At 45.5% G+C, this 18667-nt stretch overlaps 2 protein-coding genes and 1 pseudogene across 2 annotated transcripts; 2 read left to right on the forward strand and 1 right to left on the reverse strand.

Annotated features, from left to right (window-relative positions):
• Positions 1-4106, forward strand: LOC123039702 (putative disease resistance RPP13-like protein 1; annotated as a pseudogene).
• Positions 4107-5397: 1291 nt separating this feature from the next.
• Positions 5398-8977, forward strand: LOC123047505 (tRNA-specific adenosine deaminase TAD1). The gene is made up of 9 exons (XM_044471075.1): positions 5398-5565; positions 6112-6560; positions 6758-6835; positions 7389-7487; positions 7713-7885; positions 7970-8046; positions 8153-8272; positions 8346-8433; positions 8586-8977. The coding sequence occupies exons 2-9, from the start codon at positions 6149-6151 to the stop codon at positions 8694-8696; spliced, it is 1158 nt and encodes a 385-aa protein (XP_044327010.1). The 5' UTR covers positions 5398-5565; positions 6112-6148; the 3' UTR covers positions 8697-8977.
• Positions 8978-12901: 3924 nt separating this feature from the next.
• On the reverse strand, positions 12902-17752 carry LOC123047504 (probable LRR receptor-like serine/threonine-protein kinase At1g63430). The gene is made up of 13 exons (XM_044471074.1): positions 17399-17752; positions 16928-17066; positions 16453-16524; positions 16221-16364; positions 15972-16121; positions 15470-15577; positions 15326-15396; positions 14677-14916; positions 14389-14594; positions 14169-14301; positions 13917-14074; positions 13603-13815; positions 12902-13421 (listed from the first exon to the last, which is right to left on the reverse strand). The coding sequence occupies exons 1-13, from the start codon at positions 17517-17519 to the stop codon at positions 13176-13178; spliced, it is 2001 nt and encodes a 666-aa protein (XP_044327009.1). The 5' UTR covers positions 17520-17752; the 3' UTR covers positions 12902-13175.
• Positions 17753-18667: the final 915 nt, after the last annotated feature.

An 18667-nucleotide genomic window follows, 5' to 3' on the forward strand; every position in this document is an offset into this window, starting at 1 on the left:
ATGTGTTCCACCAGGCCTTGTAACTGCGCAGCCGATTGCTTCCGGATGATCAGTGGTAGTCCCAGATACCTCATCGGGAAGCCGCCCAACGAGCAGCCTAGCCCAGTACACTTGTACGGCTTGCAAGAGCGACCCAACCGTGTCTCCCCTCTCGGAGACGACGCCAACGGCGGCCGCCGGAAGTGTGCTTCCAGCCACCACATAGCGACTGCGTCCCTGAGGTTCATTCCAATCTCGCCATCTTTTTGGTCGAGATGAGAGAAAGAGAGGCGTTGACCTTGGAGAGAGCAGTTAGTAGTAGAAACTAGCAGATTCTGTCAGCTCCAGAGTTGGAAAGGAGCAGGAGGAGACGGCGGCGGTCTCCGGCACATGGAGGTGCTGCTGCTGCTCTTGTGCTGGAGGGCGTAGCTATGTGCTGCTGCTGCTGCTCTCTGCTTTTTTTCTTCTGAGACATCTGCTGCTCTGTTCTGGGGGGGATATACTGTAGAACAGACAAGAAATGTTACAGGGCTGGGCGTTGTTTGCACACAGCGATATTCAGAAAAATTGCTACCTATATTATATGTGCTGATTTCTTATTGTGACTGTGTTAGCTGCAGATTCTTGTGATGGGAAATCGACTATTCTTCCATCTTTTGCAACATGGTATTGCATTGAATGGTTTTTTCCACTCATATATAGGAATAGGAGTCGACCAATCTCGTGCTTGTTATTGGAAAAGAGTCCAAGCCGCCGGATTTGGCCGTCGCCTCTTCCGGCCTTGGTAATCTGCCCCCAGCCTCTATACACCTACTCCGGTGCATGTTTTCTCGACTCATTTCCATGGACATTATTAGTGACACGTCCTTTGCACTCATGTTGGACCACTTCTCAGCAAATTGTCCAGCAACTTGCAGTAGCTTCCGATGGCGGATCCGGTGACTGCGTCTGCTGCCATTGGATGGGGCATCAAAGCCGCAGGGTGGGTCGCCTCGCCCGTCATCTCCGACCTTTTCAAGAAATGCTCCTCCTTCCTCGGCTTTGACGCGTCGGAGAAGCTAAGACAACTTGAGCCCAAGATTTTGCTGCTGGAGCAGGTGATCGAGATGGTGGCAGAGAGCCCTCACAGGGCTCATCTCCAGCAGCTGTTCGGGGATCTTAAGACTGCTTTCTACGAAGCTGAAGACATCTTGGATGATATTGATTATCATCGCCTCGAGAAACAGGTCCAAGATTACGAGCTCAACTCAGACGAGCCTCCATGTAGGGTGAATTTGCTGAAGCACAAGATCCAGTCCATCGCCGTTTCCCCCCTAACAAATAAGGTCATTTTCTTTACTCAAGCTTTGCTGTTTTCATATTTCTCTCTCACACTCGAAACTCGCTGCATAGAATGTTTGAAGTTGTATTAAATCAGCGACAATTTATATAGATGGAAGGGAGTAGTTTACTTCTACATATGTCCGTACCACTGCTCCCACCTTAACTATGACTACCACTCTGCGAGTTGAGTTTTTAGTGGCACTTAGCCAGACGATCAAATCTAAGAAAAATCAGGTCCTTCCCTCAAAATGGATAAAAATAACCATTGGCACAGCTGACCGAGACAAGTGGCACTCAGCATTTAGCTTGCGGATATGTTGGCAGGATGTCAGAAATTTCCCCCAAAATATGTTAGCCCTACCTATTTCCGTTATTAACTTGGTTGGGATGAGTTGCGGACAATCTATATTAAAATCCTCTTCCTTATTGATATCCTTACCTGTGATTTTGTTTTGCAGGAGACTGGTATGTCAAAAAATCAACTAAAGCAGAGCCTAGAGAAAATAGAAAAGATTATAAATGAAGCACACCAAATTTTGAAATGGCTGAACCTGCCCGGTGCAAGTAAGGGTGATGAGAGACAACCTATTGCAGCCAATGCGCGTACCACTGCAACTTCCACAGTGAAGGTAATTGGTCGAGATGAGGATCGTGACAAGATCGTAGAAATGCTTCATGAGAAGGCAGGTCATGGCCGGACAAACAGGAATAGCGGTCTATGTTATTCTGTTGTTGGAGTTCATGGCATTGGCGGATCTGGGAAGTCAACCCTTGCACAATTGGTTTATGCCGAGGAGGAAAAGGACAAGCTAGCCGAAAAAGATGGCCATTTTGACATACTATTATGGATCCATGTCTCTAAAAGTTTTTGTATCGAGGACATTCACAGGCACATGGTTGAGGCAATTACAGGATGTGATCGTGATGGACTCTATAACCATACAACAGACTTAAGTCTTGATATGCTACAAAGCTCATTGAAAAATAACCTGAGTGGCAAAAGGTTTTTCTTGGTACTAGATGATGTCTGGTGCAACAAGGATGTTGGTGAGCAGAATCTGCCACAATTACTTTCTTCATTCAAGGTTGGAAAGAGAGGAAGCAAGATCCTAGCGACAAGTCGAAATGTAGATGCCTTCTCTGATCTTGGTCCTGATGTGAGATGTGCCAATTTTCCAATTAGTGACTTGGATGATAGTATGTTCCTTGAGCTATTCATGTATTATGCACTTGGAGATTGGAATGCAAACAATGGAGCTGGGAGCACACTCTGGAATATTGGGGCCCACATTGCAGAAAAGCTTAAGAGGTCACCTCTAGCAGCCAGTACAGTGGGAGGACAACTACGTACAAGAAAAATGTTGAGTTATGGAGAAGAGCTAGGGATCAGGACTTATTGAACGAGACAATGGGAGCTCTGTCATGGAGCTACCAGCATCTTAATGCGCAGATTAGACAATGCTTTGCTTACTGTAGTATGTTCCCTAGAGGACATCATTTGAGACGTAATGTGTTAGTTAAGTTGTGGGTGGCAGAAGGGTTTATAAGAAGTACTAATGCTGGGAAGGAAATGGAAGATGTTGGTCAGGATTACTTTGACGAACTTGTGTCAATCTCATTTCTGCAATATGGGGGAAAAGAGTCCTGCGGTGAGGACTACTATTTAATGCATGATCTTCCGTACGATTTAGCAGAGAGGATCGCTGGAGGCGATTACTTTAGAATTGAGGACGGGTGGACAGGAGAAATTCCTCCAGGTGTTCGCCATCTTTCTATTGATACCTATAATGGGGATAAGCTTGCCATGAAGACTATTGAATTGAAAAAATTGCACTCTCATCATCAAAGATATCCAATTATCGACACAAGATGAGGTAGAAGTTTTCAAGGATTTAATCATGAGGCTGCAAAAATTGCGGGTACTGAATGTGACATTTGGTTTGACTATGCATGTCAAGTTCTTAGAACCTATTGGTGTCAAGCATATACGCCACCTTACTTTCAAGATCGGTGGATCAGACAGACTAATTTTACCAGGGACCTTTAGAGAACTTCACCACATTCAGACACTTGATTTTGGTGATCGCAGACATCTTTCGCTCTCCAAAGGTGAAGACAGGATTTATTTGGTTAGCTTACGCCATGTGGGGAATGCCAGTATGGTGAAGTTGGTGAACATTGCCAGGTTGACATCACTCCAAGAGTTAGGACCATACTTCACAGTAAGTAAGGATAGCAGAGGTTCCAAGATAAAACATCTGGGGGACCTAAACAAGCTTCGTGGCCGTTTGCGCATTAGAGGTCTTGAAAATGTTAGAAGCAATGGGGAAGCTCTTGAAGCCAAGCTAGCTCATAAGGAGCTACTCACAGAGCTAGAACTATGCTGGGATTGTGATCAGGAGAGCTGCAATCCAGAAGTTGAAGTAGAGGTACTTGAGGGTCTATGCCCTCCAAAGGATCTTGAAAAACTGGAACTCCACATGTACAACAGAGTGAGATACCCTAATTGGATGGTGGGTAGGCAGAACGGTGGCTTAAAGTGCCTGCAAGAACTTGAGCTCTGGAACTGCAGCCTATTGGGGCTAGCTCTCACGAAACTGTCCATCGATGGTTGCCAAAATATCCATTCTCTTCCAGTGCTGCCCCAGTCCCTTGAGGAGTTTGAACTCAAGCGCTGCAATGAGGTGTTCATGAGGTCGTGTGAAACAATTGGAGATCCAAACCGGCAAAAGATTCAGCACATTCACAATAAACAAATTGGACCTGGCAGGCGCATGAGAGGTACACCATATAAATCCCTGTGATGCTTAATTTTCCCGTTGTGTGTTCTGCAAAACCTCGCTATGTAGCTTACATAAGTATGAGTTGTTACTAGTTCTGCTTATTTATCTTTAATCCCTTGGCTAACCTGTCAAAACACCAGGTGTACAGTTTGATGATGATGTTTCCCACACCGAAGCACATGGGTCAGCTGGGTGCAGGTGCTTGATTCTTTGATTCTGGGTGATCTAGGAGCGAATGGTGCTGCTTACCGATCCTGTCATACAGCAAGAACGGTGCAGAATGCCTTGGCCGGAGTCGATGAACACCGAATCTACCCGTTTCCTACTGTTTGCGAAATTGCTGGATGTTGAATGATGAATTTATGCATTCCCTGTGGATTTGAAAATTATGGGACGACGAACAATATATAGTTTGTTGTATTGTAAAATCGTGGAGTGATGAACCCTGATTTGACTAGTTTCCTATGATTTGTAATAATGTGGAATGATGATCGCTTCTCTTGCTCACGGTATCAATCCACCAAACTTCTACTGAGATAGCATTCCTCCAAACTCTAGGCAATATATCATGAAGACCGAGCCAATTGGCGATCTCCATCCGAGCTCTGATCGTGCAACGGCAATGAAAATGAAGTTGGGTGGCGGACTCCTGGACTTGCTTGCAAAGAGGGCACATGCCACATTTTGGTCATCCGCGCTGATGTAGTCTTGAAGAACTCGCACTTGGCTGGGCCCATTCCTTCCAAACAATAGGTGTCATGGCAGAGGATGTAAGACTGGCGAATTGCGCCTTGTAGTACCCCAAGACCCCAACCGGTTTCCAGGTATCTTGTTTCCTACGCGGTTTTTGTGCTAGTTTTATCTTTTGACTTTTTGATTTTTATTGTATATTTTCCTTTTCCTTCTCTGGGTTTTCATATTTTTTTTATACATTCATGATTGTAGAAAATCATGAAAAAAAATTATGCTTTCCCCCGCAAAAAAAAAGAAAAAATTAATGCTTCATACATTTAAATTTATGAACATTTTTTAATTCATGAAAAAGCAAGTTTTAAATTATTTTAATTCGTGAATATCTATGAATCCATTAATACTTTTAAAATTTGTGAATATTTTTTAAAATTTGGAGAACCCTTCCGAAGTTGAGACAAACATTCTTTGGAATGTATAATCATAATTATTTTGTGAACAAAAATCGAGAACCCTTCCGATAACGAGTAGGATTTCGGCCCAGGCCTGTGAGTTTCACGTGGTTCTGGGCCGGCCTATTCTAAACTGTCCCGATAAGACCGCCGCCGTATTTCCTCCGAGCTTCTTTTTCTTCCACCCCTGCTCTCGCCGGATCCCGGTCGCCCCACCGCAAATCTAGCGGAGGGTCAGCTCGGGCTCGGCGGCGACCAGAGAGGAGGAGGGAAGTGGCGTGGTTCTCTCTCTCGCGCGCGCGTGCGGCGGAGACGGAGAAGGGCGCCGGCTGCTCCAGGTAACATCAGCCGGATTTACTAGCATAACATCTACTGTGTTCTGATTTCAATCTGTAACATCAAACTATTAGCATCTACTTATATATTGCTCCATGCAATTTTAACTCAGCACACTATTTGCTGAACAATGTGAATCTCACCACTACCATTTACAGACCTAAATATACCACTCCATTGACTCCATTGACTCCATTGGTGGTTCGCTATCTAAAAAAAAAAGTGCAGGAAATACTCATTGTGTTACTCTGTTTGGTGGTAATTATGTAATTGTATACAGTAAGAAGGTGCCACCGAATAAAATAGTTCACAAAATCAGAGAAAAATAATGAAGAACAATTGAGTGGCAAGAATAGTTAGAATGTAGTATAATACTACCAAGGATAATTAGGTAATCTCTTTTGAGCAGAAATTTGTTGGGAAGTTAATCGGAACCTTGTTTAGTTTTCCCTTTTTGATTTCCCTGGTTAGATCCTTTAAAAGGATTTTTCTGATACAGCTGGAATCTTCCCCTTGTTCGCTGAATCACTGTTGGTTGAACTCTGTAGGCTGTAACCTCTGGACTGGAGTCCTTGTCGCGCCTAGATGCTCCGCGCCTCCTCGCCACAGCGGCAAGACGGCGTCCTGTGGGCCAAGGCTGCTTCCTCGGCCGCCCTCCACCAGTACTATGCCCTCCCAAAGAAGGGCAAGCCGCAGGGCCGCGAGTCCACCGTCCTCGCTGCCTTCCTGCTCTCCTCTCCAGAGAACCCACTGAACCCCACCGTCCTCTCCCTCGCCACCGGCACCAAGTGCCTCGGTGCAGCACGCCTCGGACCTCGCGGTGACCTCGTCCATGACGCCCACGCCGAGGTCGTCGCCCGCCGCGCGCTGCTCCGCCTCATTTATGCCGAGATTGGCACAGACAACCCACCAAGTTGGCTGGTTGCATCTGGCGCTGATGGGCGGTGGAGGCTGAGGGACGGGCATCAGCTGCATCTCTACATCACCCAGATCCCCTGTATGTACATGGTTTTTTGATGGTGTTCTTCCAAAGCTGAATTATCCTCTGCATCCTGATAGTACTACATCTTAGCATTTGTTCAAAGATAATGTATTGTTTTTGGGACTGCTGCAGTGATGTCTTGTGATTTGTTTGTCACAGCACAAAGTATATGAACAATTGATTTAGTTCATCGGTTTGGTGAATTGGTGCAGGTGGGGTCATGCCGGTGCCGCCGTCATCCTTGGAGGTTCGAATGGAACAGCTGGATACCATGGTGAATGGATGCAGTGGTATGCTTCTTTCTTATTCTTTGTTTTCAGCAGAAGTTGTAAGTTCATTCCTGGAGCTGCTATTTTGTATCTACTCTAACCTATAGGTTTGGCAAACTGCCTGAATTGGCCCATGGCCTGCTACAAAGATTTGCAAGATCGTTTAGCTTACCAATCAGAAGTTACCTTTTCATGATGGTTTTGTGAACCCAATTGCTCCTTGCTGGGTGGAAGTGTGGTACACTTTGCTACTCCCTCCGTTCGGAATTACTTGTCGCAGAAATGGATGTATCTAGACGTATTTTAGTTCTAGATACACCCATTTCCGAGACAACTAATTTCGAACGGAGGGAGTAGTTGACAACATGACATTAGTGATCACTCACCAATGCGCAGTAGGTTTGCTAGACTTGGAATTGGTGTGTTTGGATATCTTTATTGAAGCATAACTGGGGGATCACACTTTAGACGCTGTAGATGTTTGATACAATTTTGAAGTTGGACCATTCATTTATGTTTGCGTTGTTACTAATTTGCTACTATTCCCTGATTGACGTACCACTTTACGTATCAGACGTTGGATTCGTGCAAAGGAAGCCAGGGCGTGGTGATACAACATTGTCGGTGAGCTGTTTTGACAAAATTACTCGCTGGTGTGTCGTTGGGATCCAAGGTTTGTTCTCCAGAATCATTTGCAGATCCATATTTTGATTATGTAAGACCACTTATTTTCATGGATGTATGTGGCGGTATATGGTGCAGACCACTTTAGTGGCAACAATTTCTTTTTTTTCCCAGTTAATTCTTTTTGTCACTTCACTGATCAGCTGATTATGAAGTGTTCAATTTTCTTACTCGATGAACTGTCACCTCTTTGTGCATATGTGTTCTTCTACAGGTGCATTGCTGTCACACATTCTTGAACCCTTGTATTTGTCCACCATTACCATTGGACAATCACCTGATGGTGCACCTGACGGGTTTTGTATTGAAAGTAATGTTGTAAAAGTTCTTGGTGCTCGCCTGTCCTGTCTATCCAGAAAATTCCCTGACCCTTTCAAACTGAACAAGGTTGGTTTTCATTCCTTCTAGTTATGCAGTGAGACAGCACATTCTTCACTGAGTCATCATGGTGTACCTTTTCTATACCTGCAGCCACTATTTTTTGAGGCACCTATCCCCCCTCAAGAGTTTCAACAGACTTCAGGAGATATACCGCCTTTGACTTGCGGGTAGTTATACGGTTTGTTGCCATTTTGAGCTCCTTTTCATTTTGTTCATATTGTATTGTATTTACCTTTTTTGGTTGACCTCCTCATTTTGCCTTTCATTTATTAGGTACTCAATATGCTGGAATAAATCCGGTTTGCATGAAGTTGTTTTAGGAACAACTGGGAGAAAACAAGGTACATCTTCAAAGGCAGCATCCTCACCCTCCACTGAGTCATTGCTCTGCAAGTAAGAAAGTTTGCTTTCTCATTCCTAGCATTCTGATGTAAACCTGTCATGATAATATGTGTTTTGATGGCAGGATAAGATTGGCAGAGGCCTTCGTATCACTTGAACATCCATTAGTCACAAAATTCCGGCATGAGAAACTTTCTTATCGTGCAATTAAGGTATTTCATCTTATACTGTAAGATATGAGTACTCAAATGCATAATGAGCTGAAGCCACACAGCTAGATTACATTAAATGGTTCCTGATTCTTTGTGAGCAATGATTATGGATACAAGAAGTGAAGGTTTAAGGTGTCTTATCTCTGTTGTAGGACATGGCTTGTGAGTACCAGCAGATGCTTGAGCTTCTTAGAAAGGCTCCATTTTTTGGCCGGTGGCGTGCTAAGCCAGCATCCGTTGATTTGTTTACAGTTCCACGGTGATAACCAAATCTTGAAGTTCTATGCTGTGTCCGAGAGGCTGGTTCTTGAAGTTCCTTGATTTCACCATAATTTTAGCAGTTTTCTGTACCAGCTCTTTCAACTTATTTGTAGCATGTATGCTTGTGCACAATACTGAAGTATTGAACAGTGGTAGCCTGTAACAAACCTATAAAGCCCTGTGATGTTTCGCACCATGAGGTGGATGTTTATATGGATTGTTAACTGTGTAATTCTTGTTCATTTAATTTATGGAGAGAAGAAGAAAAGATAAGGAATTGGCACACAATAAATATGATAACTCTGACCATGTGCCCTGTGGAGTCTGTCTCAAATGCCCCAAATAGTTAATACTTTGCCACTTTTCAAGGAACAGTCCACTTAGTTGTCTGAAGTTACACAGAGCAGTATTTGGCTATAATACTGCATCCTTCATGTCTGATCAAATTAGCAGGTGATAATGCTCAGTACCACTCTAGTACTTTATGACCTGTTAACATACTGATTAACAGTTGACAGTTCTTCTCTTCTCAATCCTGGACAGGTGGTGACAGTCACCGGCGCAGATCTGAGTGAAGGCACTGTCGAAGTAACTTGGCAATCAGAACCGACAACTGAGCTTGGGTTTCTGGCCGGTTTGCTCAGCACGGTGCTTCATTTTGGCAACATACTGCGCGGCAGACTGTGACCCTATGAGAATGGCCATCATCAAGATCCTCGTTCAAATCATCATGCTCTGGCATAATTTGTCACGCCTGACTTAAACATGTTTAAATGGAAGGATAACAAGTGCCAATGAGGCCTAACTTTCAAGCTTACAGTAGCTTCTTTGTGGACCTATTGCAAGCACACTATTGTTAGCACTATACATCCAAGATCACACAATGATTCAGAGGACTTCGCCGCGAAAACTGGCGTGGTTTGTCAAAAATTTCTGTGGAAGTGGTCACAAGGGTAATTACCAGGTACGCATTACCTGAATGATCTCTTTTTTTTAGGCAGATCTCAATGTAGTTTAACTTGCAACTGGGGCGTTGAGATTGATCAGTGAGTGCAGTGCTTTTGCAGTACGGGCTATATGTTCTCAACAAAGCAAAATAAAGGGTTAATAGTAGCAGCTGCTGACAAACAAGACCTGTTTTGGATGAATAAACAAAATCATCTTTTTTTTTAACCCACTGTATATCCCTTTATTAGACGAGGACAGTTCCACCATCATCTATCAGTGTAGGCTGTAGAAGCAAGGAAATCTGGGGGATACTATGAGCTAACAAATGATTAAAACCGTCTTGCTTTAGTTTGCAGTGCTGCCAAAAGGAAATCTTGTTTTGGTTGTAGCCTACTGGTATTTTGCTTCCTCACCACATCTTCTGATTGACTAAAAAATAATGACAACGTGCAGAATTGACTCTATGCATTTTCAATTCAGTGCATGATTTTGTGAACTTTTTTCATTATGCTGCTTAATGTTTACTTTGGCATTTTGGACTTACTTTTTGTTTAGACTGGTTTGTTTAATCTGAAGGGCTTGCAAGGTATAAAGTTGCTAACTGGCCAAACTGTGATTGTAGGCTCTTGCATCTTACATATTCTGATCATCGTAACCTTCCATTTCATTTCTGCGATTTGTTCTCCTCTTCTAAGGTTATAGCTTTCGTGCTAGCTTCATCGATGTTACCCACCAAATAAAAAGCCTGTTCAGGTAGGCCGTCTAATTCTCCGGAAAGGATTAGTTGAAATGCGGGGACGGCCTGAACAGAAATGAAACAGAAATGTACAGACATGATAGACACAGGTGCATGGCCCTATAGATAGCACCTAGACATGTCCATGAGCAATGTTCTACAGTAAGTAGCTACTATCATTAAGTGGGGAGTGGCTGATGACCCTCTCTCTCACATGATACTCCACACCGAACTCACCTCACCACCCCTGTCCTCACACCCAGTGGTACTAGTCGACAACACATGAGGCCAAAAGTGTAGTCTAGAGCACACTACTCTTGTCATTACATCAGGATCGACATCTTCTAGGTCTAGTAACTAGTACCACACACATCAGGCCATGGTGTCTGATTGATTCTGACTCCAGTACTCCATCCACCGTTCTTCCAGCATTTCTTTTCCCTTCCTAGCTACTAAGAGGAGCTGGACAAAAACTGCAAGGAGGGAAAAGGTTGCAGCAGATCTTGAGATTTTCTGTCTGTTTTTTTGCTTTGTATGCTTGTCTGGATACTGGATAGGTTTCACTTGCAAGCCAGAGCAACCAATCCTCAGTGCCAGTTGGCCACTGTGGGATTTGTGGTATGGTGCAAGTGAGTAGTGAGTATTGAGTAGAGGAACTTTGGTGGTGTTGCTTAGGATCTCCTCAAAGGAATGGAAGATGGTTGTACTCGCTTCAGACTCACACCAGTACTCTACACTAGTGCTGCTGCTTCACGGCTCAAACACATACTGTCAGAAGAAGATGCAAAGTTACAGAAAGTACTACTCCCTCCGTCCCATAATGTAAGACATTTTTTTGACACTAGTGTAGTGTCAAAACACGTCTTACATTATGGGACGGAGTAGTATACATTTTTAATCTTCTCTTTTATGTTAATTTACATGAGAGAGAGTTGCCAGTGTTGAAAGACGATAAAAAATTGGTGAGCATTTTATACGTTGTGGATTTTGTTCAGTTTGCCTGTGAACAAACCAGACAAAAACTGAATTATAAGCCTGGCTTGAGGAGACAGTTTTTAACAATAATACAGTTTCCGCAGGCCAGAATCTATGCATGTTGTCTGTTATGCTTGGAGCCTTACCTGGTGCGCGCATGCAATTATCGTACCAAGCATAAAAAAAAAAGCCTTCTTCTTCTCTCCTTTGTTTGTTTATTTATATATAAATAATCATCACACCTTGCTTTCCCATTCATTAACTACAGTAGCTACCAGCTCCTGCTTTACAAAAAGGGCATCAGCATTCAGCATAGCATCTGCTTGCTTCCTGGATGGATCATCGCTAAGTACGTACCGCGCGCGCTTTTGTCCTCTAACAAGAACACTTTGTGCTAGTGCAAATCTAATCGAGCAATCATGCTTAGCAGAAGCAACAGGTGCTGGGATCATGGCTGCCTCAGCCTGAAACCCTCACATCTTTTTAATATTGAAATTTGTTAGTACTGTACATTATTTGGAGGAGGAGGAGGATAAGAGGCTGGCCATGGCTGCTGTTGACATGGATGGGCCCACCACCTGCTGCTGATGATTTTGCTGAAGAGAATTAAAAGGCGGCAACATCGGAGAGGGAAAGCTGGAGGGAGGGAGGAGGCAGCAGGGAGACCAGAAAGCCCTGGCCATCAAGTGAGCACATGCATGCCTTGAATCCTTGAAGACCTGCTTGCTTGTGGCATGAGTGCTACCATTGATCACAACTCTTTTTTTTCCTGTTCTCAGCTGGAAACACGGCCATTGAGAGTGCCATCATCTTCAAGCTAAGAATAAAATGGGCTTTGGCAATGATCTCTTGTGCCAGTGGTAGAAAGAAAGAAAAAGTAAGTAGGATCTGTGATATGACTGGCAAGTGCTGGCCTGATTCAGCTGCAAACACTTGCACTGAGATCTCTAGTTGGTGTGCCATCAACTTGTAACAGTGGCAAGGACCACCACTTGCCCCCTCCAAGAAACTACCTACACATTTCTACTGCTGAAAAAGGAAGATGCATGGGTTCTCCCCTGCCTGCCAGCCCAAGGAAAACAAGCACACTACTCTCTTGGCAGGGAAAAAAAGAAAGAAATGGGCAGCCATTTTGGAGTCAGTCTTGCTTGCTTGCTTGCTTGCAGATGACTCAAGGCCATGATGCATTTTTCACACGCAGAGATGGCATGGGAGCCGATCGGTGCGGGTGATGATGATGGGCATTTATCTGATAAGAATGCACTTGTGATGCACCCAAGTGGCAAGCCTGGTGAAACAATCTGTTGTTGCAATCTGCAGCCAACTTCCAAACTGCTCATTCAGAATCTCTACATTTTGCAGCCAGCTTTCAAACTGCTCATTCTGAATCTCTACATTCTTGCAGGCCTGAGGAGATCGGTAAGCTAGTCGACCCGGAGACAACCAATGTCCGGAGCGAAAACCTGAAGGTCATCTGCAGGGTGGTGAGCCATTGCGTCGAACCACACCATTCCAAAAGACCGTCAATGCAGACCATCACAGAAGATCTAGGGAAAAGCATCGATCTATCCTCAACTCTATTATAACTGAAAAACAACCCTTCACACAAGGCACAACATCATTTCAGACAAGGAGCAGCATTGCATTTCTGAGCCCCCCACACTCACACTACAACTAAGGCACACAGAATTACATGGCGGCCCAACTGCTGGGCAAGTCGTATCCGTGGAGCCAACAAGGCGGAGAAGATGATGGCACGCAACAAATCAGTGTTAGCATTTGACGAAGATCTACAGTGGGACGAGGTGAGGCGAGGCGTGTGCTACAACGAGAGGGCGAGCTCCGCCCACGCCAGGGACGACTCCTTGAGGATGCCGGCCGCCGAGAGGTCAATGCCGGTCTCCAGCGCCCCCGCGATGATCTGCATCGACGGCCGCTTGGACGGGTCGGGGTCGACGCACCGGCTCACCACGCTGCAGATCACCGCCAGGTCCTCGGTCCGCACGTTGGTCAGCTCAGGGTCGACCAGCTTCCCGATCTCCTCCGGCTGCTGGAGGTACTTGATGGCCTGCAGAAATGTAGAGGATCAGAAATTCAGACTGAGCAGTTATTTGAGCTTCCGCTGAAAATGACTTCTTCAGTTGGTGAAATGATAGAATTTTCCAACATTTCATTTTAATTTTACGCCATCTTTGAGTAAGACTTGCTGCACTGTTATTACAATGAGGTTGAGAAACAATGCTGCTCACCCAGTCTACCAAGTAGCCTTTGTCTTTGCAGTAGGGAAGCCGCCCGCTGATGATCTCGAGCAAGATCACTCCAAAGGCAAACGTGTTGCCTTGGATGTCCATGTACTTATCCTCCGAAGAGTCCCGGCTAGGGAAAGATGCTTTGTTGTTGAAGTGGCCGAGCGCCTTCTCGTGTCTCGAAAACAGCATTTTCCAGCACTCAAAGTCGACCAGCTGTTGTTCATTTTCACCATGTTAGACACTGTATTCATCTGAAAGGTAAGCTCCAAAGAGATAGAGTACTAGTCTACAGGTAAAAGCACAGCATGCAGTACCTTGGGGGTAAAATCTTCGGTAACGTAAACTGAATTGGAGTTCAGCTCTGATATAGCGAAAGGAGGCTGCGACTCGGTGTGCAGATACCTTAAACCTTGGGCGATGCCGATGGCTATTTTCATCCGTCTGAGCCAAGAGAATTGGGCCGCTTCCCCATCTAAAGCAAGAAAAACAAATGAGATCAAATCTACGACACACAGAAAAATGCAAATATTTAGTCCGTCGTAACGAAACTGAAGAGATAGACTTACAGTGTAGGTGCTCGTACAGGGTCCCATTTGATGCGTACTCAAAGACTAGCATCCTGGAGAATGGGTCACTCTCTCTGCAATAGCCCAGAAACTTTGCTATGTTCTCATGATTCAGCCTTGCCAGATCAATAACCTACAATGTACGTCCCATTTTATTTATTTATTTATTTGAGTTTTAAAAAAGGTGTTTCTGAGTCACGATTTTAGATAAACGAACTACCTTGTTTTGGTAAAAGAGCTCATGCTGGCTAGTCCAATGGCCTTCAAAGGCGCATAATGATATGACAGAAACCTCAGGTCCATCCTTCATTGTTCCTTTGTAGACTACAGTCTCTGGAGTTGAGCCAATAATGTTGCTAAAATCCTCACATGCTACTTCAAGTTCCTGGCGACTCAGCTTTGGCAAACTTTTCAGCATATCGGAATCTGAGAAAAGCATGAATGAATACATTAGCAGCAACATATGTTAGACCAAGTAATCAATTTATAAGATGAAGTTAATACCAACCAATGAGTACTGTTATCTCGTCGCTCCAACTTTTTGATCTACTCCATGACGATATTCTTATAGAAGGCTTTAGGTTGCAGCTTCTGGAGGCAGTAATTGCACCAGTGATCAAGAAAACAAGCAGGAGAGCACCGGTTGCGATTTCCAAAACAATAAGCCAAGTCGGTTGCTGCACATTATCATGCTTATGCTCAGAAGCGGGGCGTTTGAATCCCTTTAAATTAGCAGCTGTAGACGCACCTAAAACAAATGAGTAGATTTCAGTCGATGGAAGTTGAAGATGACCTTAGGCCACTACTAAGTTATAACCCATATTGGTGGTGCACGAGTTTCAACATAAGGTTTTGCCTAAGTATCAAAACTACCCTTGAAGAAATCAATATGCCATGTCGCATAAGTAGTGTAATTTAAAGGACAATTACGTTTGCAGATAAAAGGGGAAAAAAGTGTTGCCTCATGAGCAGTGATGGTAAATCCTACAGAGAAATTTTATAAGGGCGACATGTATATAATCACAAAGCATGATGTTCCGTACTTCTCGTATTAAGTGAGTTGAATTCAAATGTCCATGTAATAATTCGAGAAATATTTCAGCTTTGTAGTTAACAATGAAATAATTGTGTTAACTTGTAGAGGCTAAGTCACATACTTGCACAGATTTGATGAGCACGTTGTCGGATGGAGTACTCATCCTGGAAGCAGTTCCCCTGAAAACTTGACCTGCAAACTAGCCACGTGAATGGATGGACTTCTAATTGATAATAACAGTGGGAAGTGCCTTGTGTAATAGTACCTTGGAAGATACTTCAAACAAATTGGGATTTTTCCAACAAGGAAGTTGAAGGAGAAATCTGCAACGCTTAATCGAGGAGACGGGCATAGTCCACTGTGAGCCGTGGACCTGACGAAGCAAACATACAGTATTCAGATAATAAGTAATAATTTACTGGAACATGGTCACATATTGGTTTTGCAAAGTGTTTTTACTGAACATTCTATCAACCGCAAATGGTAACAAAAGTTCGTGGACAAATTTAGCAACTATTATAACGGATACTTGCCCTTTTGGTTCTATTCTAGCTAACCATTACTCTGTAGTTCAGTTCAACCTATGCCAAAAATTAAATTTCTACTATACTGAGCACCAGTATTGAGTTTATATTATTCTTACATTACAACATATCTAATTTTGCTTCAGTATTGACTTTATATTATTCATTACTCAATATGTAAAATTTACCTACTATACTGAGCACCATACAGAAAAAAAAAAGGAGTTGGGACAAGTCACCGACCCGGTATCTGCCATAGGAGAAAAACCAGTAGCATTGCCACCTGGAATTGACCCTCTCAGCCTGTTCCTGTCCAACCTAAGCTGAACAAGATTTGGTAGCTTGCCCAGCTGCGGCGGTATGTTCCCGGTTAGCCCGTTGGAATGCAAGTTTCTACAAGAGACGAATGAAAAACATGCCGTAGTTTGAGTAGCAAAGAAGCAGCCAGACTTAAGAACTCCAAATGTAGAAGCAAAGCAATCGGTATCTTACATTACGCTCACGCTGTTGAGTCCACTCAGCTCAGGAGGTATAGGGCCGGCCAGCCGGTTAGCGCCCAAATCCAGGACCCTGAGGTTCCTCAGCGATCCCAGCTGCTTCGGGATCGTGCCGAAGAGCAGGTTGTGATCCAAATAGCTGCCCAAAACACAGACATTCAGTGAAACCAAGTAGCTGCTAAAGTGCCTCAAACAATAGGTAGATAACACAATGAAACAGCACATACAGCTCTTGCAAGAAGATGAGCTGCCCGAGCTCCGGCGCGATGAACCCCTTGAGCGACGCGTTCGACAGCCTCCTGCAAGGCATGGAGTCAAATTCATCATCTGATCGTCGTGATCAGCGGTCTCATCTCGGCGTGATTCCGACCGATCAGATTATGCAAGTACAAATTTTCGGTTGGCCTTTCCCTGTTGCCCAAACCTACTACTGACTGACTGAATGACTGACTGACTGACTGCTGATCTAACTGGCACATCAGTCCACTCTCACAAGCCATCTGCACACCAAGCATCTATCCACATCACAGCTAACCGAATCCGCTTTGTTCTCCTCTGAAGAGGAGATTAAAGTACAAATCACAGTCACCGAATCCCATTTACCTCCCAGCGCGTTGAGCTGGTAGAGACAGGTATGTGGTGTGGACTAATGGCAGTGAAGAGCAGAGCGGAGCTTGAGTGAGATCTGGAAGAGTTGCTTACAGGGAGACGACGGAGCCGTGGGGCGAGGAGCAGGCGACGCCGCGCCAGTCGCAGGCGTCGCCGTCGGCGCCCGTCCAGTCGGCCAGCGCCGCGTGCGGGTCCTCGATCACCGCCCGCTTGAAGGCCAGCAGCGCCGACACTGCCGCAAACATGTCATGTCAGAGGAAAAAACGGCAAATTTGCATTTGATTCGCACGAATTCGAAGCTCGTCGGTCGGAAAAATGTGGCTGGGGAACAACAATCGGATCTTGGGCAGTAATTTCGCGGAAAGAGAAAGAATCGGGACCGAAGATGCGAGGGCCAAATTTAGGACGGCGGTTTGAGACGGGGGCGGGGAGGAAATGGAAAGGAGCGGCGGCGGAGGCGTGATCCCGGGCAAGGGAGGCGGCAGGCGGCGCGAGTTTGTCAGAAAGGAGCAGCATTTAAGCAGGGCGAGGTGAAAAAGAAAAGCTGGGCGCGCCGGCGCTCACCGTCGCCGCCGATGGGAGGGGGCAGGGGCGGAGCCGAAGCCGCGGCGGAGCAGGGGGGGAGCAGCGCCGCCACCCCGCAGTGCAGGGCGAGGAGCAGCACGCCGGGCCAATGCCGCCCCATGTAGTGTTCCAAGCTGAGCCACTCCGCGCGAGCAGCAGGGAAGGGATCAGCGCGCCATGCTCCGGCCGCTTCCGCTGCTGCTGCTGCTGCTTCCCGGTGAGCAGCGCGGCGTCGGCGTGGGGCCGGGGGCGGTGGGGGGTGGTTGGCCGCGGCGGTGGGGAGTGGAGCAGTTGAGTAAAGAGCGGTGCGGGAGTGTGGGGGACGAGGAGGGGGGAGGAGGATCCAGAGGGAGAGAGAATGTTGTGGTGATCCAGCGAGAGGGAGGAGGAAATAAATGGCGATGGCAGGGGAGGGTGGCGGATTAGTTATTGCGCCCACTAACTCTGCTGTTAATCTTTGTAATTAGTTAAAGAAAAAAATTAGTACTACTACTAACAAGTGGATTAGGGAGGGGGTATCTATATCTTAGTGATTTGTTAAGACTGCTTGCCGTGTGTGCTACTGCCTGCTGGTCTTGCGGAGTAGTTTAAATTTGTTGACACTAGTTTAAATGTGTGTGCAGACTCCTGTCTTCTTGAATCTTCTTCTTCTTCTTCTTCTTCTTCTTGGAGAGGGAGGGGGTAAGGTGTGGTTGTGATTTGACTGTGCCTTGTGGCCCATGTGGTGTGGTCCTCCACTTCCATTTCTTTTCTTTTCTGCATGTTGCAGCTTGAGAGAGATCAAACGGTAGGGAAGACTTTGGATCAAATGGGTCAGTCTTTTGAAGGTGCTCATGGTAACTGGGTGCGTGTGCCCGCGTTTATAAGGATGAGACGTGAGATGTAACAACATATCTAGCCGATCCCCTGAAAATAGGGGAGTATACCGTCGAGTAAAGCTTCGTTGACTGCTTTTACTCCACTATTTTTTGGCTGGGCCTAGAGGCGGTGGAGCTCCGCCATGTACGCCTTATCGAAGGGAACCTTTCCCTTGCCTCCCAGTCCTCCCTTGCCTCCCGCGCGGAGACCACCCCAGCTCAACTGGATCCAACCGCGCATCTCACCCCACTCAAAGTTCCGGCGGCCCTCGACGGGCGGCATCTCACCAAATAGATCCAACCGTGCAGCCGGACCGACCAAATGCCGTACTCTTTGTAGCCTGCTCGGCGGAGTGGAAGGATTTGAGCCGGTTTCTTGTGGGTGTGCCAATCTGTGATCTAGGTCATCCAT

Source organism: Triticum aestivum, chromosome 2B, assembly GCF_018294505.1.
Source record: "Triticum aestivum cultivar Chinese Spring chromosome 2B, IWGSC CS RefSeq v2.1, whole genome shotgun sequence".
Classification (NCBI taxonomy): domain Eukaryota; kingdom Viridiplantae; phylum Streptophyta; class Magnoliopsida; order Poales; family Poaceae; genus Triticum; species Triticum aestivum.

Excerpts from the sequence above, each read along its gene's own strand:
- LOC123047505 (XM_044471075.1), top strand. The coding sequence starts at position 6,149 with ATGCTCCGCGCCTCCTCGCCACAGCGGCAAGACGGCGTCCTGTGGGCC. Across the intron at positions 6,836-7,388 it reads CATGGTGAATGGATGCAGTG|ACGTTGGATTCGTGCAAAGG; the intron begins GTATGCTTCTTT and ends TTTACGTATCAG. Across the intron at positions 7,886-7,969 it reads ACCCTTTCAAACTGAACAAG|CCACTATTTTTTGAGGCACC; the intron begins GTTGGTTTTCAT and ends CTATACCTGCAG.
- LOC123047504 (XM_044471074.1), bottom strand. The coding sequence starts at position 17,519 with ATGGGGCGGCATTGGCCCGGCGTGCTGCTCCTCGCCCTGCACTGCGGG. Across the intron at positions 16,365-16,452 it reads CTCATCTTCTTGCAAGAGCT|CTATTTGGATCACAACCTGC; the intron begins GTATGTGCTGTT and ends TGTTTTGGGCAG. Across the intron at positions 16,122-16,220 it reads CTCAACAGCGTGAGCGTAAT|AAACTTGCATTCCAACGGGC; the intron begins GTAAGATACCGA and ends CGTCTCTTGTAG.